We start from the raw sequence: 27,517 nt of genomic DNA, 5'->3' as shown, positions 1-27,517 counted from the left end.
CCCACTTCTTACATAAAATTCATTCATTCTGCCCATCAGTTGGCCATCAGGCTCAGCATCTGCTTTGACAGTCTATATGGCAAAGGCTTTCAGAGGCCCTCTGTGGCAGGTTCCTAGGTTGTTTCCTGTTTTCTTTTTCTTCTGATGTCCATACTGTTTACCTTTCAGGATGGGGATTGAACATTTTAGTTAGGGTCCTCCTTTTGCTTAGTTTGTTTAGTTGTACAGATTTTAGTGGGTTTATTCTATGTTGTATGTTTATATGAGTGAGTATATACCATGTGTGTCTTTTTGCTTCTGGGACAACTCACTCAGGAAGATCCCTTCCAGGTCCCACCATTTACCTGCAAATTTCATGATTTCCTTATTTTTCATTGCTGAGTAATACTTCATTGTATAGATGTACCACAGTTTCTGCATCCATTCTTCAATTGAGGGGCATCTGGGCTGTTTCCAGTTTCTGGCTATTACAAATAAAGCTGCTACAAACATGGTTGAGCAAATGTCCTTTTTGTGTACTTGAGCCTCTTTTGTGTATATGCCTAGGAGTGGTATGGCTGGATCTTGAGGAAGCGCAATTTATAGTTGTCTGAGAAAGTGCCAGATTGATTTCCAGAGTGGTTGTACAAGTTTACATTCCCAACAGCAGTGGAGAAGGGTTCCCCTTTCTCCACAACCTCTCCAGCATGTGTTGTCCCTTGAGTTTTTGATCTTGGCCTTTCTAATGGGTGTAAGGTGAAATCTCAGGGTTGTTTTAATTTGCATTTCCCTAATGGCTAATGAGGTTGAGCATTTCTTTAAGTGCTTCTCTGCCATTCGATATAGCTCCACAGAAAATTCTCTCTTTAGCTCTGTTCCCCATTTTTTACTTGGTTTGCTGCTATTCATCTTCATTAGTTCTTTATATATACTGGATATGAGTCCTCTGTCAGATAAAGGGTTGGTGATGATTCTTTCCCAATCTGTAGGCAGTCACTTTGTTTTGATGACGCTGTCTTTTGCTTTACAGAAGCTTTTCAGTTTCATGAGATCTCATTTATTGATTGTTGCTCTTAGAGCCTGTGCTGTTAGTGTTCTCTTCAGGAAGTTATCTCCTGTACCAATGAGTTCTAGGGTATTCCCCACTTTTTTTTCTAGCCGATTTAATGTGTCTGGTTTTATGTTGAGGTCTTTGATCCACTTGGACTTCAGTTTTGTGCAGGGTGATAAGTATGGATCTATTTTCATTTTTCTACATCCAGTTGGACCAGCACCATTTGTTGAAGATGCTATCTTTTTTCCATTGTATGGTTTTGGCATCTTTGTAAAAAATCAGGTGTCCATAAGTGTGTGGGTTTATTTCTGGGTCTTCTGTTCAATTCCAGTGATCCACCATTCTGTTTCTACGCCAGTACCATGCAGTTTTTATAACTGTTGCTCTATAGTACAGCTTGAGATCAGGGATGGAGATACCTCAAGAAGATCTTTTATTGTAGAGGATTGTTTTAGCAATTTTGGGTTTCTTGTTATTCCATATGAAGTTGAGAATTTTTCTTTCCAGGTCTGTAAAGAATTGTGTTGGTAATTTGATGGGAATTGCATTAAATCTGTAGATTACTTTTGGTAAAATGGCCATTTTTACTATGTTAATCCTGCCAAGCCATGAGCATGGGAGATCTTTCCATCTTCTCATATCTTCCTCTAATTCTTTCTTCAGAGACTTGAAATTTTTTTCATACAAGTCTTTGACTTGCTTGGTTAGGGTTACACCAAGGTACTTTATTTCATTTGTGGCTATTGTGAAGGGTGTTGTTTCTCTAATTTCTTTCACAACCCTTTGGTCTTTTGTATACAGGAGTGCTACTGATTTTTTTGAGTTAATTTTGTATCTGGCCACTTTGCTGAAGGTGTTTATCAGCTGTAGGAGTTCCCTGGTAGAGTTTTTGGGGTCATTCACGTATACTATCATATCATCTGCAAATAGTGATAATTTGACTTCTTCCTTTCTAATTCGTATCCCCTTGATCTCCTTCAACTGTCTTATTGCTCTAGCAAGGACTTCCAGCACTATGTTGAAGAGATATGGAGAGAGTGGGCAGCTTTGTCTTGTCCCTGATTTCAGTGGGATTGCTTTAAGTTTCTCTCCATTTAGTTTGATGTTGGCTATAGGCTTGCTGTATATCGCCTTTACTATGTTTAGATATGTGCCTTGTATCCCTGATCTCTCCAGTACTTTAAACATGAATGGATGTTGGATTTTGTCAAATGCTTTTTCAGCATCTAGGGAGATTATCATGTGTTGTTTTTCTTTCAGTTTGTTAAGATGGTGGATCACATTGATGGATTTCCATATATTGAACCACCCCTGCATACCTGGGATGAAGCCTACTTGGTCATAGTGGATAATATCTTTGATGTGTTCTTGGATTCGGTTTGCAAGTATTTTGTTGAGTATTTTTGCATCAATGTTCATAAGGGGATTGGCCTGAAATTCTCTTTCTTTGTTGAGTCTTTGTGAGGTTTAGGTATCAAGGTGACTGTGGCTTCATAGAATGAGTTTGGTAATATTCCTTTTGTTTCTATTTTGTGGAATAGTTTGATGAGAATTGGAGTTAGCTCTTCTTTGAAGGTCTGGTAGAATTCTGCGCTGAAGCCATCTGGTCCTGGGCTTTTTTTGGATGGGAGACTTTCGATGATTGCTTCTATTTCTTTGGGGGATATAGGATTATTTAATTGATTTACCTGGTCCTGATTCAGCTTTGGTAAGTCAAATCTATCAAGAAAATTGTCCATTTCATTTAGATTTTCAAATTTTGTGGTATATAGACTTTTGAAGTAAGTCCTAATGATTGTTTGGATTTCCTCAGTGTCTGTAGTTATGTCCCCCTTTTCATTTCTGATTTTGTTGATTTGGATGATGTCTCTCTGCCTTTTAGTTTGCTTGGCTAAGGGTTTGTCGATCTTGTTGATTTTCTCAAAGAACCAGCTCTTGGTTTCATTGATTCTTTGAATTGTTTTATTTGTTTCTAATTGATTGATTTCAGCCCTGATTTTAATTGTTTCCAGCCATCTACTCCTTTTTCTTCTTGAAGGCACTTAGTGCTATGAACTTTCCTCTTAGCACTGCTTTCATTGTGTCCCACAAGTTTGGGTATGTTTTGTCTTCATTTTCATTGATTTCTAGGAAGACTTTAATTTCTTTCTTTATTTCTTCCCTGACCCAGCTGTCATTTAGTAACAAGTTATTCAGTTTCCATGTGTGTGTAGGCTTTTTGTTATTTCTGTTGTTGTTGAAGTCCAGCTTTATTCTTGTGATCAGACAAGATACAAGGGATTATTTCAATCTTGTATCTGTTGAGGCTTGCTTTGTGACCAACTATATGGTCTATTTTGGAGAAGGTTCCATGAGGTGCTGAGAAGAAGGTAAATTCTTTTGTGTTTGGGTGTAAAGTTCTGTAAATGTCTGTGAGGTCCATTTGATTCATGACCTCTGTCAGAGATATTGTTTCTTTGTTTAATTTCTGTTTTTTTGACCTGTCCTTTGTTGAGAGTGGATGTTGAAGTCTCCCACTATTAATGTGTGAGGATCTATTTGTGGTTTAAATTTTATCAATGTTTCTTTTACAAATATGGGTGCTCTTGTATTTGGGGCATAGATGTTCAGGATTGTGATGTCTTCCTGGTGGAATTTTCCCTTGATGAGTATGAAGTATCCTTCCCCATCTCTTTTGATTAATTTTGGTTGAAAGTCTATTTTATCAGATATTTGAATGGCTACTCCTGCTTATTTCTTGGGTCCATTTGCTTGGAAAGTCGTCTTCCAACCTTTTACCATCAGGTAATGTTTATCTTTGTGTCTTAGGTGTGTTTCTTGTATGCAACAGATTGCTGGGTTTTGTTTATGTATCCATTCTGTTAATCTGTGTCTTTTTACTGGAGAGTTGAGTCCATTGATGTTGAGAGAGATTAATGACCAGTGGCTGTTAGATCCTTTGATTTTGATGTTGGCTGCGGTCATAAGGTTGTGTGCTTGGTTGCTTTTTGTTTTACTGTAGTAAGGTTAATTATTTCCTGTGTTTTCTTGACAGAAGCTAACTTTCTTGGGTTGTATTTTCCCTTCCAGTGTCTTCTGTAATGCTGGATTTGTGTGTAGTTGTTGTTGAAATTTCTTTTTGTCATTGAATATCTTGTTTTCTCCGTCTATGAGTACTGAGAGTTTTGCAGGGTATAGTAGCCTGGGCTGACATCTGTGTTCTCTTAGGGTCTGCATGATATCTGTCCAGGCCCTTCTGGCTTTCATAGTCTCTGTTGAAAAGTCAGGTGTGATTCTAATGGGTTTGCCATTACATGTTACTTGGCCTTTTTCCCTTGCAGCTTTTAGTATTTTTTCTTTGTTCTGTATACTTACTGTTTTGATTATTATGTGGCGGGAGGATTTTCTTTTCTGGTCAAATTTGTTGGGTGTTCTGTAGGCCTCATGTATTCTTATTGGCCTCTCCTTTAACTTGGGGAAATTTTCTTCAATGATTTTGTTGAAAATATTTTCTGAGCCTTGGAGAATGGAGTCTTCTTTTTCCTCTATACCTATTATTCTGAGGTTTTGTCTTTTCATATTGTTTTGGATTTCTTGGACGGTCTGTGTCAGAAATTTTTTGGATTTAACATTTTCTTTGACAGATACATCAATTTCTTCCATTGTATCTTCTACACCTGAGATTCTTTCTTCCATCTCTTGTAGTCTGTTGCTTATGCTTACCTCTGTAGTTTCTGTTTTCTTCCCTAAATTCTTCCTCTCCATTATTTCCTCCATTTGTGTTTTCTTTAATTTTTCCAGTTCTATCTTCAGGTCTTGAGTTGTTTTTTTTTTTTTTTACTTCCTTCACCTGTCTGATTGTATTTTCCTGTTTTTCTTTTAGTTCCTTCAACTCTGTTTCTTTTATTTCTTTCAGTGATTTAATTATTTCTTCTCTGAAGGCTGCAAGCTGTTTGGCTGCATCTTCCCGTATTTCTTCACGGATGGCCATAATCTGCTTGTCTTTAACTTCCTCCATTTCTTTACGGATAGCCATTATCTGTTTGGTTTTATCTTCCTCTAATTCTTTATGTATTTTATTTGTTTCCTCTATTATCCTCTTCATCAGCATAGATGTAAGGTCATCTTCATGATTTTCTTTTATGCTGCGTTGTCCAGGGCTGTTCGCCCCTGGATGGCTGGGTTCTGGAGATGCCATATTGCTCTGTCTTTTGTTGGTTGAGCTTTTACGCTGACCTCTACCCGTTGGGCTGATTTAGGTGTTGGCTGTTAGTTTCTGTGCTTGCTGGAGTTCTGAGGTAGGGAGAATCCCCTTGGCTGGAAGATGGTTTTTCCTGAAGGAGTCCTCTGCTTTTTGGTTATGATCACTGTATGGCCAGTGTTTCTCAGGAATTGCCACTGCTCACCTCAGGATTATAGCCCTGAGTAGTAGCTGTGGTCTTTGTTAGACAGGGGGGGATCTCCTCTTACCCATAGAAGTTCTCAAGACAGCTGCCTCACTGCTGGGTTTTTCATTATAAATTTAGTGAGCTGCTGCTCACTAAATTTACAGGTACAGTCCTCTTGAAGTACCTGCTGATTCCCTAGCTGTGGGGTTTTCTCCCAACAGGGAAACTCAGTCTGTTATCCTGGGGCACACAGTTCTGTCTGGGAAAGTGAGAGGTGTGCCCAACAAGTTTCTGGGCCAGAGGCTGAGTGCTCCGCTCTGGGCCTGGAGAATGTGCACCTAGGTTGAGTTGGCCCCTGGGGGCGCTGTTCTCGTCTGGAGGCTGGGTGCCTCACTCTGGACCAGAAGCTGCGTGTCCCTGTCTGGGATGGTGGCTGCAGGCACTGCTCTGGTCCAGATGCTGTGGGTGCAACCCTCTTGAAGGACCAGGGATTCTCACAGTTTTGTCAGTCTAGCTAGGGATAATGGGTTGATCCTTGGCACAGTATCTGAGGGCTGCTGTAATGGCTCTCTGGCTTTTGTAGGTCTGAGGATGCAGCTGTGTGACCCAGTGCCCTAGGGGAACTCAATAATGGAGGCTGAGCACAGCGCTCCTGCCTGAATTAGAAAGCTAAAGCCTAGAGTCTGCGTGAATCCAGGAAGTCTTTTGGTGCTGGGTGTCCTAAGTGTTAGAGCTGATGATCCCCTCTGCTGGGGGTTTCCTCCTGCCAGAGATACTCAGTCTTTCCTTTGGGGACCGCTGTTCTGTTTGGGGTGGTGAGTAGAACCCACAGGCACAGATGCCCGCTTGTGGCTCCGCCTTTCTGGCCGTTCAGAGCCTTGGCGGCTGCCTAAACTGGGTAATTTTCCCTAGTTCTTTTCGGGGTGGGGGGTGTCAGCTGAGTGCTCTGAGATCAGACCAGCTGTTTCCCTCCCTGTGGGTTTGTACCTGACAGTGAAACGCAGTCTCTGGTGCCCTGGTGCCCTGGTGCCCTGGTGCCCACAGTTCTATCTGAGGCGGCAAATCAGGCGCGCAGGCAGGGCTCTGTGCAGGCGCCTGGGTCCAGGCGCTGGCTCCAGGCTGGCTCCTGGGGCACCTGCGGAACCTGAGTCTTTTCCAGGGGATGTCTGGGTGACTTAAGGTCGGTCCCAATTGTTTCCTGCTCCGTGGGGTTATCTCTCGACTGGAAAATCCAGTCTGTGATGTCCTGGGCCTATAGTGTAGCCTGAGACAGTGACCAGATCACACTGGCGTGTAGCCCTGGGCTGGCGACCAAGCGCCTGGCAGAACCAGGATCTCTTCCATGGTTTAGCCGGGTGAGTTAAAGCTGATTGTATCCCCCACCATGGGGTATCCTCTCACCTGTGAAACACAATCACTTGTGTTTTATGACCGCGAGTTCTGATTGCTGGTCACTGTGACAATCCTGCTGTGCTGCTCCTCAGAATGAGAGTCCTCCCGGCGCCGCCATCTTGCCCTGCCCCATAACAAATATTCTTGAATCTATAATGAGACATTTATTAAATTTAGATAGTGTGGGACTCAACCAGCATTGATAGGGCTTTTTCTATTTACATATATTTCCATAAAAAGTTAATATTGACAATTTCTTATAAATTATGGAGAGAGTGCTTCATTAATGAGTGCTACTAGCTCATATAGATCAGCCCTTCTGTGACCTACTACTTTTGTTACTATAAGCCAGGCTTAGTTCTCAAATGGCAATGCCCCAAACAGGACTATCAGCTTTTCTTGATTCATTGCAATACTTTCAGATCTAGCTTATCATTTTTAACCTGGGGCACATAAGCTCTTTCTCATGACGACTACAAAGTTTGAAGCCAATGGGTTGACTTGTTGTTTTCGTGAATTACCCTTAATTTGAAACCATGAATACTTCTCAAACAACCTACCATTAATTCAATATGACGAAACGTTCTCATATCTGAATGGAGCACTCCCATATTCGAAATCAGTCCTTGGAGGATTTACGGTTTATCAGTTTCTTTTACTTAGTTGTTTCTTTATAATGGATGCTACTTCAATGAACTGAAAAGCAAAATAAAATAAGCAAAAAAATATCAGCCTATTTGTGGAGCTTTTGCCTGCTGAAATTTGTGTGCAGTGTTTTTAACCTTCTGAGCAATAAATTGTTAAGAGCATGACTGTATTCTGCCACCCAAACTGCTTAAAACCACCCTCCTTCAATAAGCCTTACGCCAAAAGCCATGGGAGCTTCCTTCAAGCTAGCATCCTTACCGAGAGATTGGCTGCACTCCAGTGTTCCAGTATGGAAGAAGCTGCCAAATTATCTCAAGCAAAGAATGCTTTGTAGGTGACACTGAGGAGAGAACTCATAAACCAGCTGTGATGTGGGTGGAAAAGCCATGCTCCGCTATCAAGAAGAAAGTTGGACTTTCTTCCGAGTTGCCCCTAAATGAGGAGTGGAGCATGATGGTAGAGTTCTCTCTCTGCCAGCTTTTATCAGAGGGCACAAGGAACGCTTGATTATGTTTTCTATCCACTTTCAGACAGATATCACATATCCTGCTTCCTGGAAAAAGAAAAACAACCAGATTAATCCCTGAGAGCTAGCTTATGCTTATGCAGTCAGCCTTTGATATATATATATATATATATATATATATATATATATATATATATATATATATATATATATTATATATATGTATATATATTTCATATATATATGTATATACATATATATATATATATATATATATATATGATCTATTTGGTTGAAACTTATACAGCTGTTGTCAACTTTCTAGGATTAAACCATAAGCACTCAACCGACAAAAAGATCTGAATTAAAGTAAAAAGAACCTAACCCATAGTTCCATGAGACACTATATTTTTGTAATTTTCAGATCACAGGCATCCCTTTGCCAACAGTGAAAGAACACAGCAAGCTGTGGGGGAAAGTTCTAGAAATTTCTCTGCTGCTCTTTTCTGTCATCTGCACCTCATCACTCCCTCCCACAGTCAAACCCACAATTTCAGTTCATTGATGCAAAGAAGCTCTTTTGATTTGTGTCTTCCTTGTCTAAATTTATTTCATAGTTGTACTTTCCTTGAACAGAAATGCTCCTCTCAAACTTTTCAGTTTCAACTCTTTTTAAAATTTTTAGTTTTTCTCCCTTGGTGAGACAGCTAGTCTCTAAAAGCCAATCACTCCCTTCAGTAGATTACTTTGAAAACAAAGAAGTCTGATACTGTGTTGATGCTAATGAATGCATTTATGTCATCTCTGTGTGATGAATTGTCCGATATTCTACTAAAAGGCAACCATGTGGCTTATTTATTATTTCTGTCCTGGAATACAGAGATACAAAGTTTTCTTCAAATTAAAACTATTCTGTATTGTTATAAAATTCCTCCCCAGGTACACTAAGAAAAATTGTTTTATAGACAATCATTTAGAGAACATTGTTTCATTCTTCACTAGAGAATTGTTAATGTCCCTTGCAAAATGTTAGACAAAGAAAAGATTATATTATATATGTATGTTAGACTGCTATATAAAATTCATTTTGAAATTGTAATTTGCACATACGTGTATGCATATCTTATTACTGGATTCCACAAAATTTGTTTAAAAAAGTTCAAAAGTTATGACATTATTTATGAATTATTAAAAACAAATGGACTTAAGAACATAATTTCATTTTATAGATTTATAAAATAATTTTTTCTCACATAATATATTCTGATATGGTTGCCCCGTCCCCCTACTCTTCTCAATTCTCGGAATCTCCCCTCCCATCTGGATCCACTCCTTTTCTGTTTCTCATCAGAAAACAAACAGGATTTTAAGGGATGATAAGGATAATAGTCAAATACAATGAAATGGAAGGAAATTAAGACACCAAAATAGCACATAGGCACACTCACTCATACACACACACACACACACACACACACACACACACATACACGCACACACACACTAACATAAAGAACTCAAGTAAAGGCACAAGAAACAGATGTCTATCCAAAGACCCACTACTTTGCACACTCAGTAATCCCATAAAAACACTAATCTAGAAGCCATTATATATATAAGTATATGTATATGTATATGTATGTGTATGTGTATGTGTGTGTGTGTGTGTGTGTGTGTGTGTGTGTATCCTCTAGAGTACAATGAGTTGGGAAAATATTTAAATAAAGTAAAATAAAACATAAGATAAATTTTAGGGAAAAACTGAAGAAAGAAAGGAAAGAAAGAAAGAGAAGAAAAAAAAGGAAGGAAGGAAAGAAAGAAAGAAAGAAAGAAAGAAAGAAAGAAAGAAAGAAAGAAAGAAAGAAAGAAAGAAAAAGCTCTGGCATGCTGTTGAGTTCTTTTCTGTTGGCCATCCACTACTGGGTATGCATACTTAAACTGCACTTAAGACTAGCTTGTTTTCCCAGTGAGATTTGATTGGAGAAAATTAAATTTTCATTTAAGTCGTTATCAATTGGAGATTACTTCTGAATTAGGGGTGAAGGCATTGTGTCAGTTTTCAACTCTAGTATGCTATCTGGTGAATCTGAGCAGTTCTAGTGTGTGCTGCCTTAGTCATTGTGAGTTCAAAGGTGTATTGATTAGGTGATTTGCTATTGTCCTCTTTCCCCTCTGACTATTATACTCTTTCTTCCTCCTCTTCCTTGAGGATCCCTAATCAGCAAAGGGATGTATTTCATGGAGACATCCCATTAAGAGTTCTCACTCTTTATAATGTCTGTCTGTGGATCTCTGAATTTGTTCTATCTGTTGAAGGAGGTAGCTTCTCTGACGATAGCTAAGCAAGGCACTGATCTATGAATATAGCACAGTGTCAGTAGGAGTGAAAATTTTCAGTGCTTTCTTCTTCCTTGGTGGTGTTGTTTAGAACAGTATTTTGCTGTGCCCTTGTTTCTGAGCTATCTAGTCTCATACTCATGGTCACCAAAGCAGGGCGAAGCACGGGTTCCACCTTACAGAGTAAGCCTTAAATTAAATCAGATATTGATTAGTTATCCCTGCAAGCATTATGGCACCATTACCCAAGAATATCTTTAAGGCATAACAGCATTTTAGATCAGAAGGTTTGTGCCTGGGCTAGGGCTTGTATATCTCCTTTGGCAGCATGCAGAGTACTTTTGCTATTTCGGTGTGAGGGCCCTATATAGACACCAGACTGACTTCTCCATGATCAATGAGACATATAGTAATTGTCCTCAGGGACGGGGCCTTGCTGTGAATGTATGTAGAGCAGCCTATATTCTTGGCAACAGCCTGAGTTGGTTGGGGTTTCCAATGATCCCTTCGGGTAACAACTCAATTACATATAACCCAGTCCTCTACCGAAAGCTCCTTTGGTGACAAGAGACAGTCAGTTGTATATAGAAGGGCTACTTTTTGTGGGTAAATTTTGTATTCAGCTACTTTGCTGAAAGTGTCTACCAACTATAGGAGTTTCCTGATGGAATTTCTCTGGTCACTTATGTATACTATCATACCATCTGTAAATACTTTGACTTTTTTTTTTCAATTTGTATCTTTTTGATCTCTGTCAGTTGTCTTATTGCTCTACCTAAGACTTTGAGTACTATATTGGGTAAGTATGGAGAGAGTGGATGGCTTTATTTTGTTCCTGATTTCAGTAGAATCGTTTTGAGTTACTCTCCATTTAAGTTGAAGTTGGTTATGAGCTTGCTGTAAACTGTCTTTTGTGTAGAAGTACGTCTCTTGAATCTCTAAATACCTGGACTTTAATCATGAACAGGTATTGGATTTTGTCAAAGACATTTTCTTCATCTAATTAGACAATCATGTCTGCTTCATCTTGAGTTTGTTTATATCGTAGATCACATTTGCTGATTTGTCTATGTTGATCATGGAGCCCTGGATAGCTTCTGGAAGAGTGACGTCATTCTTTTCTGGAGGAGGGCCGCACTGGTAGGCTTCCCATGACCCAGTGGATGGCTCCTCATTTGTGCATATATGCAGCACTAACTGGACTCAATAGCTTATTTTTTTAATGAGAAAATGAATTCAGGAAGGAGGTGTGTTGGGGAAACCTGGGGAGATTTTGGCAGGAAGGAATGTGAACCTAGATAGGATCATGATGTGGTGTATAATGTATACAGTTTTCAAAAGACAGGTTAAGAAGAAAAATCCCAATGGTATTTTATTATATGGTTAAATTTTTTCTTTTTTGGATGAATATTTCAGTATGTCAATGTATTGGAAGTTTTGGTGCCTCTAAAAACTCAGTTATGTTACAGAAACATGTTTTTTGTTGTATTCCCAGGTGTGGGATAAGGGGCTGCTTCAGACTGTCATATAGCATCAGACTGTTTGCCTTGTGCAGGCTCTGAAAGGGACATCATCTTTGCCAGATGCAGGGAGTTTAATTCCGAGAACTCTGGAGAGGGAATAAATGCCAGAGCGGGGGGTCTGGGGGAGCTCTGAAGGAAGAAGAAGTCAGCTGCTGTTCCCCCCTGCTGCTCCTGGTTGCTGCTGTTGTGGTTTGATGAGAAGCTGACTATATCCTGAAGTGAAGATTGGACTTGCCCCAAAGAACCCAACAACCCTAATGAGAAGGAAGTAGCTAAAGAGAACAAAACCCATTCTCCCCACTAACCTTCTTTCTGTCTTAACCTGATATTGGAGTGTTGGAAAGTATTGGAGTTAGAAGTATAAGACCCAAACAAAACAAATAAAAAATAAATGCCTGCATGTCAAAATAGGGTTGATGGCTAAAAATTATTTGAGGATATGTAAAATCGCTTTTTATGTTATTTAATATTACATTGTCCCTCTTAGCTGTGTCTAAGTAATATTTGATTTTGTAAACGTCAAGGCTCTTTGTGCTAAATATGTCTTGGGGAGAAACTAGTTTGAGAGACTTTATGAGTAAGATATCATTCCAAAGACAGGCACTTTTATTTATTATTCACCAAGGAACAACCATTGAGAAATGCATAAACTAGAGTATTGGTGGCAATTTTAAATGGACACTTCTCAGTCTATAGCGATCCCAACATGTATCTCCACACAGTCGATGGTTTTCTGTTAATTACTTCTGAAAATTGTTAAATATGTCTTTAATTAAAACAGAATTGTGTAACTTTCCCACCTCCCTTTTCTTCCTCCAGCGCCTCCCAGCTGCCTCCTTTCAGTTCCCCTATACTTTCCCTCGAGTTGACTGCATCATTGTCTTTGATTATTATTGGTGTTTATGTAACAATGAAGCTCTGGCTTTCAAACATGTAGAATTTTTTTTCTCTTGACAGAGGAATAATGATGGTGAGACAAATCTACTCTGAATGAAAGACTGAACAAAAAAGCATTTTTACTAGTCTTCTTGGACATCATCACCCAACTTCCCCTGTCCACAGTGGTCAGGAATCCCACATACAATGACATTTTAATTGGGCTACTCAGTATAACATGGATTAGAAGCAACAAATGTATGCATCACAAGACCACTCCATGGGAGAGAACCAACTCCTGACACTATTAACTATACTCTACTATGCTTGCAGACAGGAGTCATTCATAGTTGTCCTCTGAGAGGCTCTACCCAGCAGTGCCTGGAAAAAGATGCTGAGACTCACAGCTAAACACTGGGGGATGCTTAGGGAGCCTTGTCGAAAAGTAGGGGGAAGGAGAAAGGACCTGGAGGTGACAGGAGCTTCACAGGAAGACCAACAGTGACAACTAACCAGGGAACCAGGGCCAAGAAGGACCTGTTGAGTTTGAAGCAGCAACCAAGGACTTGCATGGACTAGACCAAGGGCCCCTACAAAGATGTTACTGGGCAGCTCAGGCTTCATGTGGCTTCTCTAGTAAGAGGAACAGGGGATCTTTCTGACATGGAATCTCTTGCCCAGCTTTTCAATTACTTTTTCCTGGAGGGACTGCCTTGCCAGGAAGAGAACATGGTCAGCCCTAATACAACTTGATGGGGTGGATGGGAAGGGAGGCTCGCCTTTTCTGAAGAATAGGGGAGAAGGAGAAGGGGGGCAGGGAAGGTGGGATTGGCAGGTGAGGAGGAATGGGGTTATGACCAAGATGTAAGATAGATAGATAGATAGATAGATAGATAAGGTAAGATAAGATAGTGTATATATAAGATAATCAGGCCAGATTCTAAATAAAATATTTAGATAAGTAACTCCAAGAAAGCAAGTTTCTCACAGCACCTCTATGACATCCTCTGCCAATTCACTCATTCTGTTCTAGTAGCAGGGTAAGCTACTTGCTTGCTCCTGAGTTCCTGCCTGGGAAACTGGTCTGTTAGCTATGATGTTTAATATCATAGCAACCTTACACGTGGTTACTATTTCTTTGTTGCTTCTGCTGAGTCCTCAGGAAAGCCTTCAAAAGTACAGTGCCAGATAAGAACGACATAAATTACATAACACTGACCATCACTAATGGAGAAAGTTCCGTCTTTAAAGGAAAAAAAAAATTAACAATGAAACATTCTGAATCCAACTACTGATGTCAGGGTATAGTCACACGGGTGCTATAAGTTAATCGGGAGTGGGAGGAAAGAAAAACATTTTTTTTTTAATTAGCCATTTGAGTTTTAAACATTGAAAGTAAAATAAAATAAAGACAAAGAAAAACTATCTAGATATCAGTTTAAATAAATGTATGACCTAATCTCATATACAATCCAGTTTTCCTGTTCAAAATGTTTTAAAGCAGACCATTAGACAATTTTATTGCCATTCTATCAGAGAAGGAAAACACCAGAACTTATTGATTGCTCAGCCACATCAAATGAATGGGAAGGCTAGGTTAAGGAAGAAAAATATGACTACTAGTCACATGGCAAAATCCCTTGCTATCATTGGCCCACAATTAAGGGAATGAGAATATCAGGACACTCTCGAATATAAAAATCTATTTCTATGGATCTAAAAATAAATTAATTGCAGCGAATATTTCTATTGTTTGAAATTATGACTTCATTAATTTTAATGATTTCTAAAATTATATTTGCTGGCAAATATAGCATTTGAATTGCCTTGATTCGGAGGGAGAAAGTAGTTCTTAAATTTGTTCATGGCATAATAGCGATCAAAATATTCACAGTATGATTATGAATATTACGACCTGCAGTTCATCTGCTTTAAGCAATCCCTGAGCCAGAATAGAAGTTAAATGCATGAAGTCATTTGACTGTTTCTGAGTTTCATGCACCAATGCTGAAATTCTTTACAGCACAAAGCCCTTTTGAGAAAGGAAGGGCAAATAGAGCCCTTCTGTCAGGTTTGGTTTGTGGCTCTCTCATGTGCACATCCACAAACCCTACCTAGAAAGAGAAAGCTCCAAGGCTGCATCTTATTCAAATAAAATCCCCTTTTATAGTTGAATAGGCAGTTTTCTGACTGTAAGTGTGTATTGCTATGGTGCCCAGGATAGTTGCTTTATGGTGCTCCAGAGCAGTATTTTGTACAGCCACTGGGAGTTTCAGCCAAGGGTACCACAGTAGAGTTTAACTTGGGATAAAATGGTCATAGTAATTCCAATCAGAGCGAACAGCCCTCTCGAGTTTTAAGTGCTCCCAATAGGCTGTTAAAGTTGTTATTTTAAACTCAGGCTGGTTCTTTATGTTTATCTGTATGTACGTGTGTGTGCTTATTAGGACCAGGTTTTTAAGAGATGAGAGTAAAGTCAGGTTGTAAAGTGAACAACAAATAAGGAGTTAAAAAAAAAAAAAACAAAAACATGAGGTATCTTACATCTCGAGATGTTTTAAAAAAAAATAATAATGGAGACTGAGGAGAAGCCTGAAGCGCTTACGACAGAAGCGTGAGGAGACTTACTCGGATTGCAGAAGCCTGCCTAAGTGCAGAGAGGGCGTGGAAGACATCTGCAGTGTAATTACAACCTTGTAGAAAGAAGCACAGGATCAGCAGAACAAGTTGCCTAGCTCTGGGTTTGAATGAGAGAAGTTTTCTCAATAAGGTGGACGAGAAAAAGAGGATGATTCCCAGGATTAGCCTTCCTTCACCAGATGCACACGCACCCACACGCTTGCAGCCACACGCTTGCACCCACACATTCGAACCCATACACTTGCATGCACATGCTTGCAACCCACACACATAAAAAAGCATACATGCATGCAATGATTCCACATGTACACGCACATGAAAAATGGAAATGGAAAAATGGTCAAATACATACACATATGCACCTCTATAGCTTTATGTGTATATGTATTATGTATACAATATAATCTGCATAAATTGAATTACCCTACAGTCTTAGGATGTAATAATATCTGAAGCATGAGGAAAAAAGACAGGTTTATGGAAAAACCCCTTATTTTTTTCTCGGATTTATTTTTTACTGCTTATGCTTCGTAACCCATGTTTTCCCATTCCACCATGTAAACTCAATTTATTAGAAGAAATTCCTGTATGACAACAATTGCTTTAACACCCTTTCTAGATCTGGGAACAGATCTGTTCCCAGAATAGATTTCTCTTTAAAGTATGAGAGAAGGTCTCATTGTTGCATGCATAATTTCATGCCAGATATTTAAGCTGGAAGCAAAACTCTCAGATATTTCTCGCTATCCATTCCAACACTAGTTAAATAATAATGTGTAAAAGGACAAAATGACACCATTTTAGTCTCATTTTATTGAGAGTCCACAATGCTAGGCACTGCATTATTATATATCATTATTCAGTAGCCATGTGCTGCAGCTCACATTACACAGACAAGCTGAAGCCATGGAGGTCAGTGATTTGATTCCAACATTCAATTAAACTAAGTTTCATGTCAGGGTAAGGAGCTGAGATTTTAATTTCATTCAGTCTCAACCCACAACCCTTATATTTTCCATCATTGCATAAATAAACTCTTTTCTATTACCATCATTCACAAAATTTCAGTTAAATGTGTACATTTATTAAGATAATGACAACAGTCCATGTTACAATAGCAACTTTTGAGAACTAAAATATATAAATCCCAGTAAAAGAAGAGTTTATGTGTAAAATAGAACATCTATAGGTCTGAATTATCAGTGCTCATTATGAAAAGTTAGAAAACTAAGTATGGTCCCCAGACTAGAGCACTTTGCATTTATACACTGTTGCTATAAGTGAGTGATAGGTGAGTTAATTAGCTAGCCACTTGTTACTGATCCCTAATGGTATGAGATCAAGCTTATATTTGATTCTAATAATGTGCTAAGATATAATACAAAACGTCAACTTTTCAACAGTCTACTTATCTTCTGGTGGATGTCATTAGAGCTTTCTTTTTCTCTTCCAAAAAATATTTGATTAAAAAAAATTCCCAATAACAAGATGCACTAGGTTTAGGTTTAAGATGAATTTGTCACTAAGGTAACAAGGTTTTGACAGAGGCTGAAGCTGTCAATTAGATATCACACATACACAGTTTTCAACATCAAGCATATTGATGAAATAGAAATTCTTTAATTCCAGAAGTTACTTACTTCAGAGGGCTAGCAATGCTTGAGATTTATTGATTGTCACTAATGTAATTAGTGTAAGAACCCAGGTGACTTGTGTCATCTTGTTCAGTTGTGCACTAAGAACAGTTCCTGGGGAAGAGCGATCAGTTCTCTTTTCAGCAATTGGGCTTTATTTTCCTACAATGTTTGGCTATTCAAAGAGTCACTTTAGGATATGCATTGGAGCATCTGTGGAGTAAATGTGTCATTGTTTTTTTCTACTAGGGTATCTATATTTAATAATAATTTTACCTTTATATATATATAGTCTATTTCTGTCATAAATATAACATTTAAAATACTTTTTCTGGTTGGAAGCAGCTTGTATTGTTTTACTTGTTCAGAAAATCAGAGGGGAGATAACCAAATGATCATCAAAGCTTTCCCCAAAGTGAACACTTAACTACATGGCCACAAATCCTTTCCAAGAGCAACTTAACATCTTCATCAGTTTTATATTCACTGAGCCACGTTGTGTGACAAAGGCCTCAGAGGCTATAAGATGAAACATTTCCTTTATTTGGAAATATTTGTTCTTTTGTCTATCTATACACCCACAGTAGGCCATTATATCTATTAAAAACTGCTTATAAACTAGAGATCTTATTAACTAGACCCTATTCTCATTACCAGCACAAACCCACTGTGTAAATACCTACGAACATTTGTATCTCCCTATAGTAAGATGGATGCATTTCTTACCAAAAACAAAAAGACAATAAAATGAGTTGAACTAACATTAAAACAAATGTATTTTATGGGAAGATAACCTCAATAAACACTCATAACATTATCAAATCCCAGAGAAGCTACGATTTCAAATGCAAAGCTTTTAAAATGATAACCTGAAATAATCATCCAACATAAATGGAAGCCTTACTACAATATTATAGACAAAATCTTACTACTCTAAATAAACGTGAGAAAAAATGAAAATAAGAAGTGGCTAAAAGAAAACACAGGATAAAATCTGCATAATGCTGAGCATCCCAAACACATGTGAGGAAAAAGAGCCGTAAGGGCTCCCATGTCATGCCAAGGGAAATATAGTGCAATCATTTTAGACAACTAAACCTAAAACATTGATATTTATACTTATATTTTAATATGGTCTATTGCATATTATAATACAAAATACATTGTAACAAGAATGTTGAATTACTATTCCAAAAATTATATATTCACCACATACAATATATTATCTCAAGAGACAAAAACCCCTAAGTTCATGAGAAGCCTTTTGTGTGAATATTCATAAAAACCTTATTTGTAATAACCTCAAACTGATAGCAATTCAAATATTGACCAATAGATGAATGCCTAAAAGTGTTGCAATACAACCATATATTGAGGTGTTACTCAGGAGCACAAAGAAATTTACTACTTTTGCAAACCTTGCAGAGAAAACCTCAAAATTGTGGTGATGAATTAAAAAAAAAAATACTAAGAAGTATATACACTGGATCTCACTACTTCTAGATAGTTTAGAAAATGGAAAATAATTTTACCTTATTAAAACACATGAACAAAATCTCCTTAATAGGAGATGGCCAGGAGTCAAAAGAATGGTATAATAAAGAAACATGATGGATATTTTAGGAGTAACAGTTGTGTTAATTAATTTTAACATATTTTATGCATTAATTTGTATACATTTATATACAAATTGATACATTATAAATTTATACACTAATGTGTATATATGAATGTTTATTTTTACTTACATATGTAGACTTCATTGCAAATGAATTATATACCAACAAAGCTGTAGAAGAAGAAATTTCAGGAGACATAAAGAGTATTTTTTATAAAGGAATAAAAAGTTTAAAATGGTAAACATACAAAAGTGTCCATCACACTACCAAAAAAAAAATAGGAGATAGAATTCTGGTTGCTCAACTTTTATGCCCACCCACTGTGCACCTGTCAGCCCTTGCCATTCAAGAAAAGAAAATTACAAATTATTTATGCAGTTTCTAGTTGTTTTTCTGCTGTATGAAGCTTCATGTACTAGTGCCTGATAAAAATGTTAAGATATAACAGATAGCACTCACCTTAGAAATGACAAAATATAGTCAATTTGTTTAAGAAATATGGGCTGCTAAACAAGAGCAAATTGGAAAGCAAATATATCAGAGTGCTACAAGAAGATGACAAATGATACAGAGATCCAAAAGGAATTAATAGTTATATTCAGAGGCAGTTCAGTCCCGGAAATTGTAGCTATTTGAATTTGAGAGAGATGAATAGAAAATAAAGAACTCTAGTTGAAACAGTTACAAACATCAGGGCAGCGAGGAACAGAGAACTTTATGTTAAAATGGGGTCACAATGAATTGTACTCAACTGTTATCCAGAATGTAGCCATTGAGGCAGGATTGTCTGTACTCAGACCCTAAAGCACCACTGATACTCAGCAAGGTTGAATATGTCAGACTGAGGACATGACAGGACGTGAGAAAACGGATGAACTTCAGAAGAAACTCTAAGGGGAAGTTCCTGCTGTGTGTTCAAGGTAGCATTCGCATCCTGAGGTACAAGATCAGAATAATTGTCCTGAAGGGAACAACATGAGACATGTGTCCCAAAAGCCCAGGTTATGTAAAGTAGAAGGCATCTAATTTGTACATTTATTTTGGGCGGTATCTTAGCCTAATGATATATTCAAAACTGAAACCAAATAGCTTGTACAGTATAAATCTTGAAAGTGTAAAATGTGATAACAGAAAATATAATTAGCTACAATATTGTTTCATAAAAATATAAACTAATTAAACCAATGCAGACCAAGTATAGTTGACAAATTTTTAAAGTTGCTAATTTTTCTTACAAGCAGAATTGAATTAAATGTTACTATGCAGTAATTTTTATTTCTTAGTTCACTTTACATTTGAAATTTTGACAAAAATAATATTAACAGTTGGAGAATGCTGTTTCATTTATTTTCTAATATTTGGTATGGCTAAATGCCTGGATTGTAAACAAAGTAACTGAAGAGAAGTAGCCAAGTTAGATCTGTAATGTTAATTATCAGGACATATTGATGGTGCCATCTAATTCTTTGGAGGAATCAAGATTAATTTGGGGAATTACAGAAATTCAAAGAAAGCCAGCTGGTGGTGGTGCATCCCAGCAACTCTGGGAGGCAGAGGCAGGCAAATCTCTGTGAATTAGAGTCCAGCCTTGTCTAAAAAGTGTGTGCAGTACAGCCAAGACTACACAGAGAAACCCTGTCCAAAAAATACAAAGAAATAATTAAAAAATAAAGTATGCTGTCTTGTGACCTTCTCGATGAATTAATTATAGCAATAATATCTCTTCAAGTTTAGTTTCAGTTTCATAAAAGACTATCCTTTCTCTAGAGTTGAGTATAATGGTTACTTTCTTCTAAATTTCAGACTAGCTCAGGCAATTTATGCTAGCTGATATAAAGGCTCACATCTATGCTTTAAATATGAATTTGCTGACCAAGGTAACTTATTCTTTCCGTCCTTGTCCATATCCATAATGAACTATCTACATTGATTTTAAATTTTGATTCCTTTAAAAAGGGATCAAATTCTAAACTAAATACTTGAGAAGCAGTCTGACTACAGTCTTCTCAGAATTTAATGATTTTCCAGCTATACTTAATAGCATTTTAAAAGATGCTCACTTTCATCATTTCTACAATGTTGTCTGATTTTTAAGAATGTCATTTATTTATCATTCATGGTTTTATATATTTGCTTAAATTATAAAAAATATTTAATTGCATAAGAAGCACCACAGACAGCAAGTTTGGGGACCCTTTCACACACACACATACACACAAACACACAGACACAACCCAATACACACTACACACAGAAACACACATGCACAATACACACATATAACACACCCAGACACAATCCAATGCACAACACACCCAGGTACAACCCAATACACAATACACACAGGCAAAACCCAATACACAATACATACAGGCAAAACCCAATAAACAACACACACACTGGAACGACACAACACAAACACAAGGCACACATGCACAACACACACACACACACACAACAATCACAGGCACAACCCAATACACAGCACATACACACACTTCACCCTATTCTAGTGATCACTTGGAATATCTTTGGTTCATGCAGCAATATTGAATGCTCTTCTTGTGTTTGGAAATTACCACATTATGAGTTAGGCTTCCTTGAAATAAAAGGCAGACATTTTCTTGATCAGCCTCCTTTGCATCAAGGGTACATTATGAACATGGTAAATGGCCTAGATACTGTCTGTCGCTAAACCATAGCTATGATAATTGATTTTATAATGAGAGTAGTGGGTAGATTTTCTGCACTGAAGCTGCAGTTTACAGTGATTTTGTTGTCAGGTTGCCAGTTATTAATATTGATTGTCAATAGCTTAAAATTCCTGACTTTAGACTCCAAATAATGCCACTCTCCAATCCTAGCCACCGGTTTGATTACTTAACACACTCTTTTCATAAGCTAAAGACTTATGGTACTAAAGAGAAGTTCCACCAAAAACATGTGCTCCTATAGCATATTTCAGCAACTCACAATGCCAACATTTTCCTGGCTACTTCAAGCATTTCTTTCTTTCTTTCTCAGACAATTAGGAATAGCACTTTCTCAAGATCCAGCTATACCTCCTAGGCATATATCCAAAATATGCTCAAGTATACAACAAGGACATTTGTTCAACCATGTTTGTCGCAGCTTTATTCGTAATAACCAGAACCTGAAAAGAACCCAGATGTCTCTCAACAGAGGAATGGATACAGAAATTGTGGTACATTTACACAATGCAATACTACTCAGCAATTAAACACAAGGAAATCATGAAATATTCAGGCCAATGGTGGGATCTAGAAAAGATCATCCTGAATGAGGTATCCCAGAAGCAGTAAGACACACGTGGTATATATTCACTTATAAGTGGATACTAGACATATAATATAGGATAAACCTACAAAAATATGTGCACCTAAAGAAGCTAACCAAGAAGGAGGACCCTGAGTAAGATGCTCAATCCTCATTCAGAAAGGCAAATGGGATGGTCACTGGAATATGGAGAAAACAGGAAACAGGACAGGAGCCTACCACAGAGGGCCTCTGAAAGACTCTACCCAGCAGTGTATCAAAGCAGATGCTGAGACCCATAACCAAACTTTGGACAGAGTGCAGGGAATCTTATGAAAGAAATGGGAGATAATAAGACCTGGAGTGGACAGGAGCTCCACAAGAGAGCAACAGAACCAAAATTACTGGACACAGGGGTCTTTTCTGAGACTGATACTCCAACCAAGGACCATTCATGGCTATAACCTAGAACCACTGCTCAGATCCAAGTAGCAGCTCAGTATCCAGGTGGGATCCCCTTACTAGGGAACCCACTTGCATAATGAACTTAGTGTCTGGCTCTTTAATCACCTTCCCTTGTGGGAGGAGCAGCCTTGCCAGGCCACAGAAGAAGACAATGCAGACAGTCCTGATGAGACCTGATAAGCTAGGGTCAAATGGAAGGGGAGGTCTTCCCTATGAGTGGATTTGGAGAGAGGCATGGAAGGAGATGAGGGAGGGAAGGTGGGTTGGGGGGGAATGAGGGAGGGGCCTACAACTGGGATACAAAGTGAATAAACTGTAATTAATATAAAAAAATAAAAATTTAATTTAAAATAAGATTCTTTGTCCTCCCTGTTATAGGCTCATCACTCTCTAGGCTACTAGGTCTCAAGATGAGAACTGGGTAGACACACAATGTTCGCTAGACTCCACTTCGGTGCCCTGCGGTCAGGAATAAAAGGCTTCTGTTTCATTGCTTTACTTTCCCAAATGCTGTGGCAGCTCTACCTACAAGCTTGTTTCAGCTTGCCTGGAGGTCCTGAGAAACAACCTTCCTGTTCAAAGTAGCTAGACCTTGATCTGTTATAGGAATCTAGCAATCCTGAGCAGTGCTCTAGTAAGCCTTTGAGCAACTGATAAGGGTGGGAGTCTGCAGGTTATTGGAGGGTGAACCCTTTCTTATCAATGTGCCAGAAACGTCAGTGTATTTTCTCCAAGAACCGAGAGTTTAGACTAACTAGTGAGTAACTAACTATCCTGGTTAGTTAAGACAGCTGCCATTCTGTGTCTGGTGATCATTTGCTTGGCTCTTAGTAGCTTAGGATGATGTGACAGGCATGGGCTAAGAGCTACATTGAGATACTCTCATAATCTCACAGTCAGGTTTGTGGAATGAGCTGACTAACCATGGGAGAGGGGGAATAATCTCCTCTATTTTTCTAACAGGCTCCAAATCACTGTATGTGATACATCAAAAAACCAGTTTTTCTTAATATAGGTTCGCTATCTTAAAAAGGTCTACATGTTACAAAAACACGAGCAAAAAAAAATAGAAATATAGTTTACATTTAATGTTCAGAACATGTAATTTTTCTTTGTGTTCTCAGAAACCAAGTCAATATAAAGGAAAGATCTTATTTTGACACTAAATTCTTTAATTGTGGCTAATGTAAAATATTTCTCATCAAGCAACCAGAAAAACAGTACTTTCCTCCTTTTCTTTCTGTTTTGCGGAAAGGTGGTTTGTGTTGGCTATTATGTAAAAATTCCCAATACTTAATATTAAGAATCTGTTTTTATTGAGACTTAATTTAATTTGAGGATACACACAGTATATATGAATGACATGTCTTTGATGAAGTAATATTATCCTTTTCTGAAGAAATTTATGGCGGATAATTTTGCAGCTTTTCTCTCATTCCGCATATTACTTGGTTGTAGCTGGTTGTTAAAAAGTAACCTTCCTAGACTTCAACATTAGGGCAGTGGTTCAATGAGCAGAGGGCTTGATAGGTGAACATCATCATTTGAGTGCGGCTATTGAAGGGCCACACAACACTCTGGTCTGGACTCTCTATGCTTGTAACACCAGCCCTGAGGTGGGATTCAGGTAGAAATAAGGGGAGAGGGGAGAAGGGGGAGGGTAGATGTGAGCGGAGAGGAACACAGACAGGAAGACCTTGGGACCTGCTGGACAGCCAGCCAGGCTCTCTGAAAACCAGCCTGCGCCAGCGTCAGCTAGAGATTCTGCCTCGAGGAAAACTGAGCGTGATAGAAGGAGGCACCAATGTATTCCTCTGGTCTACAAACATGCATGCACACACACACACACACACACACACACACAGAGAGAGAGAGAGAGAGAGAGAGAGAGAGAGAGAATTCATCGTTAGCCAAAACTAGCCATAATTCCTTTGAGAAACAGAATTTTATCTGACAAATTTAATATTAGCAATAATTCAAAATAGGGGACACTTTTAAAATATACACTGTTTCTTATTTATTCTTTTTACATCTCAGTCTTATCCTTCTCCTTCCTCTCTTCCTTATCCCTCAATCCCTCCCTCCTCCCCCATCTCCCTCCTCTGCCCCTCAGAAAAGGGGAGCTCCCCCCCAGCACATCTAGCACATCAGAACCGTGTACTACCTCTTTCACAGTATCCTGACACTTTTAACAGGACTAGATTTTTAAGGTTAAACAATGCTTTGAGCCTAATTTCTGCATTAAGAAACACGGAAATAGTGAGCTGTGAACGGAATATTCACTTAATATGAATTCTCATTAAATGCACAGTCTGAAATTCCACAAGGTGCACTTAAATAGCAATAGCATCTTAATGTCTACCATAATAGCATCTATGCAGAGCAGAAGCCTGTTTCCCTGGGGTATAAATGCGGGCTATAAACCAACTCTTTCACCGGATGCTGTTTTCTAACTGAGGCACACAACCGTACCTGAGTTCAAGTGTGAGACTTTTTGTTGCTTAGCTTTTTTAGAATGTCACAGATCAAACAATATTTCATTATTTTTAACTTTACTCTTAGAGTAAAAGAAACAGAATACATGTGCTACCTCCCAGTGGCAGCTGACAGGAACTGCTCCACAGGAGCAGAACACAGGTGGGAGACGGTGACTTTTACAGTGTGGTGTGAAGGCAATCATTAGTAAACATTTGGGGAAAGTTTTTGAGGAGTTGCAGGTGACGTAATACACGATGAAAGAAAAATGGATTCGGTTATGGGGCCGGGAGTAACTACTGATGGAAACTGATCTTCATATTTAAAATACTTTTCTAAATTTGTTATAAAGATAAAACTGATGTTTTATCTTTAATGTGACATCAGGGCTCCAGCAGTACTTAACCAGTCGCATCTCTGTCTTCAATACACTAGCGAACACATACTTGTTATATCACACAGTATTACAAAGGAGACTTTGGCAGGAAAGAGTGACAAGCAAAAGACAAGAAGAAATGAGGACTTTGCAGGAAATGAGGAAGATAGAAAGACACTGGTCATCTGATCCATATCCTTAACACATAGCCTATCAATTAGCACTTTATCTGTGTCTAAAATGAACACTGGAACCTCTCATTTTCTGCAACTGATTAAATCTTCATGTATGAGAATACTATAAAAACAGTCTTGTTCAAACACCTTTCTGTTAGAAAACCTATGTATTTAAAGTAATTACATTCTGATTTTCTATCACCTAATTCTTGAATTGTGGACTCTCATCTCTTGGTTCTATTATCTCCAAGTGCATGTTTTTCCACTTGAGCAATTGTCTGCTAATGCTGCACATTGTTCTCTTCAGTAGACCTTATTGGAGTGTCTACTTGCTTCACAATGATATTTATTTCCTCACCATATGTATAAAGTCTAACTTTGAAGTCACATCCATTTTCCCAGTGAAGTTGCTGCCAAAGGCCTAGTTTTCCATTAAATAACATTTTCATCACTAACAATCAGGGCTTTTGCCTTTAAATCCCTATTGCTCATTTAAAAAAAAAATCTCTTGAGCAGAGAAGAAATTCTGGCCATAAAAGACAAGGGTTATTGTTGCTTCACAAATTCCTCAATGCTAATATTCATGTTGTAAATGAGAAAAGGCATAATTATCCAGTAGGGATATTTTTTCTAAAATTTTATAAAATTAATGAACTTGTGCTATTCCATTCTACCCGAGGAAATCCCTAGATCAATGCAGTTCCATTAGTAAATGAGAAACACAAACTCAATATTCTGAACATTCTGTAATTCACAGGCAGTTACTCAGGCCTCATCAGTATCTGTTAAGTTATCCAAGAAATTTTAATATCTTCTTAAATGAGCCAAGTATGAGCCAATGTTTTACTGGCCCGGAATTCAAAGGGAACAATATGCAGCCAGGAGTGTCACCGAAGTAAACATAGAGAATATATATGTAGCTCAAAGTAATGCCTTTGAAGATCAAATGTATTAGACTAGTAGCTATAATAAAATTTTCAATCACTGAATTAAATAAACACCATTTATGTTCGGAAGAATTGAAAGTTATAAAGTTAAAATATGACACTGACAGGATCATAAATAATGCCCTATGCTATTTGTAAAATTTAATCGTATCTATAAGTAAGAGGGCTATATTAAGAATGGAAGTTCAGTTAAGGGCAAGTTTTATACTGCCTTGGCACCAGTTTTTAACTACCTTGTTGATGTTTCTTGCTGCCTCTTTCTCCCTGTACAAACGTTATCCCTTCCAACACTCCAACATCAGGTAGGAGAGAGAAAGTTTGTGGAGAGATGGGGCAAAGTCCTCTTTAGCTGCTTCCTTCTGGTTAGAGTCATTGGGTTCCTTGCAGAAAGTCCAATCTTCATTTCAGGGTATCTCCAAAGTCTTCTTATTCAGCTACAGCAACAGTAACCAGCAGCTTTTCTCAGAGCCCCTCAGCACTCTCTGGCCTTTATTCCTTCTCAGAATCCTCAGATTTAAACTATCCACAGCTGGCAAAAAAAGCCTCTCTCAGAGCCTGCACCAGACAAATAGTTTACTGCTGTGGACCATACCTGACACCTGGGATCAAACAAAGACCTGTTTACATCCACAATAATGCAAGCTGCTTTCAAAACACCAGGCAAGCTGGGCCAGAGTGATGGAGAAATAAAGCAAGATTCAGTTAGGGTGTCACTTTAATATTCTGCTTAGAAAAATTATCTTGAGCCTAAACTCAGGCAGTGGAGGAGAGACTGAGGATGGTATAACGAGGCAACATGTACAAATCAAATTTTCAAAAGTTTGGATCTGAAAGTTGGCGCTTGGGTGTCTACCCAACAACAAAGTTCACATGCAATCACCAAAACACGTGTACAGACTGTTTGTGTGGCTCTACTAGTAAAAGTTAAAAACTAGATATTATAAAATGCCCATATACAAGGTCGTAATTTTACACAATAAAATATTCTACAAAAACCTTAATAAAGAAATTATTGTTTATGAAAGCAAAAGTACAGAGAGAGACTCTCAAAAAACACAATATTCAGCAAACCAGACCCTCCAACCAAAAAGCCATGGACAGAATGTAACCATTTATATATGTTTTGGCTAAAGCACAGGTGATTGAGTCTAGAGTCTCATGATGAGTGGCAAGGGAAAGGGATCGTGGGGTTGGTTCAGGACTGTTTTCTGACATGAGCTCTGGTGACATCAGAGAGTTTATTTTACTGAGTTTTTTAATGAGAAAC

General features: G+C 38.1%; 1 protein-coding gene across 1 annotated transcript in view; it reads right to left on the bottom strand.

The window, feature by feature from the left end:
• Nucleotides 1–15,519, bottom strand: part of LOC129673668 (potassium/sodium hyperpolarization-activated cyclic nucleotide-gated channel 1-like) — a 147,906-nt gene extending 132,387 nt beyond the window's left edge. Inside the window, exon 1 of the mRNA XM_055603559.1 lies at nucleotides 15,248–15,519. Within this exon, the coding sequence (XP_055459534.1) occupies nucleotides 15,248–15,519 (272 nt within the window). The remainder of the gene's footprint in view (nucleotides 1–15,247) is intronic.
• Between the last annotated feature and the right edge of the window lie 11,998 nt (nucleotides 15,520–27,517).

The sequence above is a fragment of the Psammomys obesus genome, unplaced genomic scaffold (genome assembly GCF_907164565.1).
Source record: "Psammomys obesus unplaced genomic scaffold, mPsaObe1.curated_primary_1811, whole genome shotgun sequence".
NCBI classification, from domain to species: Eukaryota; Metazoa; Chordata; class Mammalia; order Rodentia; family Muridae; genus Psammomys; species Psammomys obesus.
The sequence above is the reverse complement of the archived record's forward strand: the minus strand, read 5'-3'. Positions and strand labels throughout refer to the sequence as shown.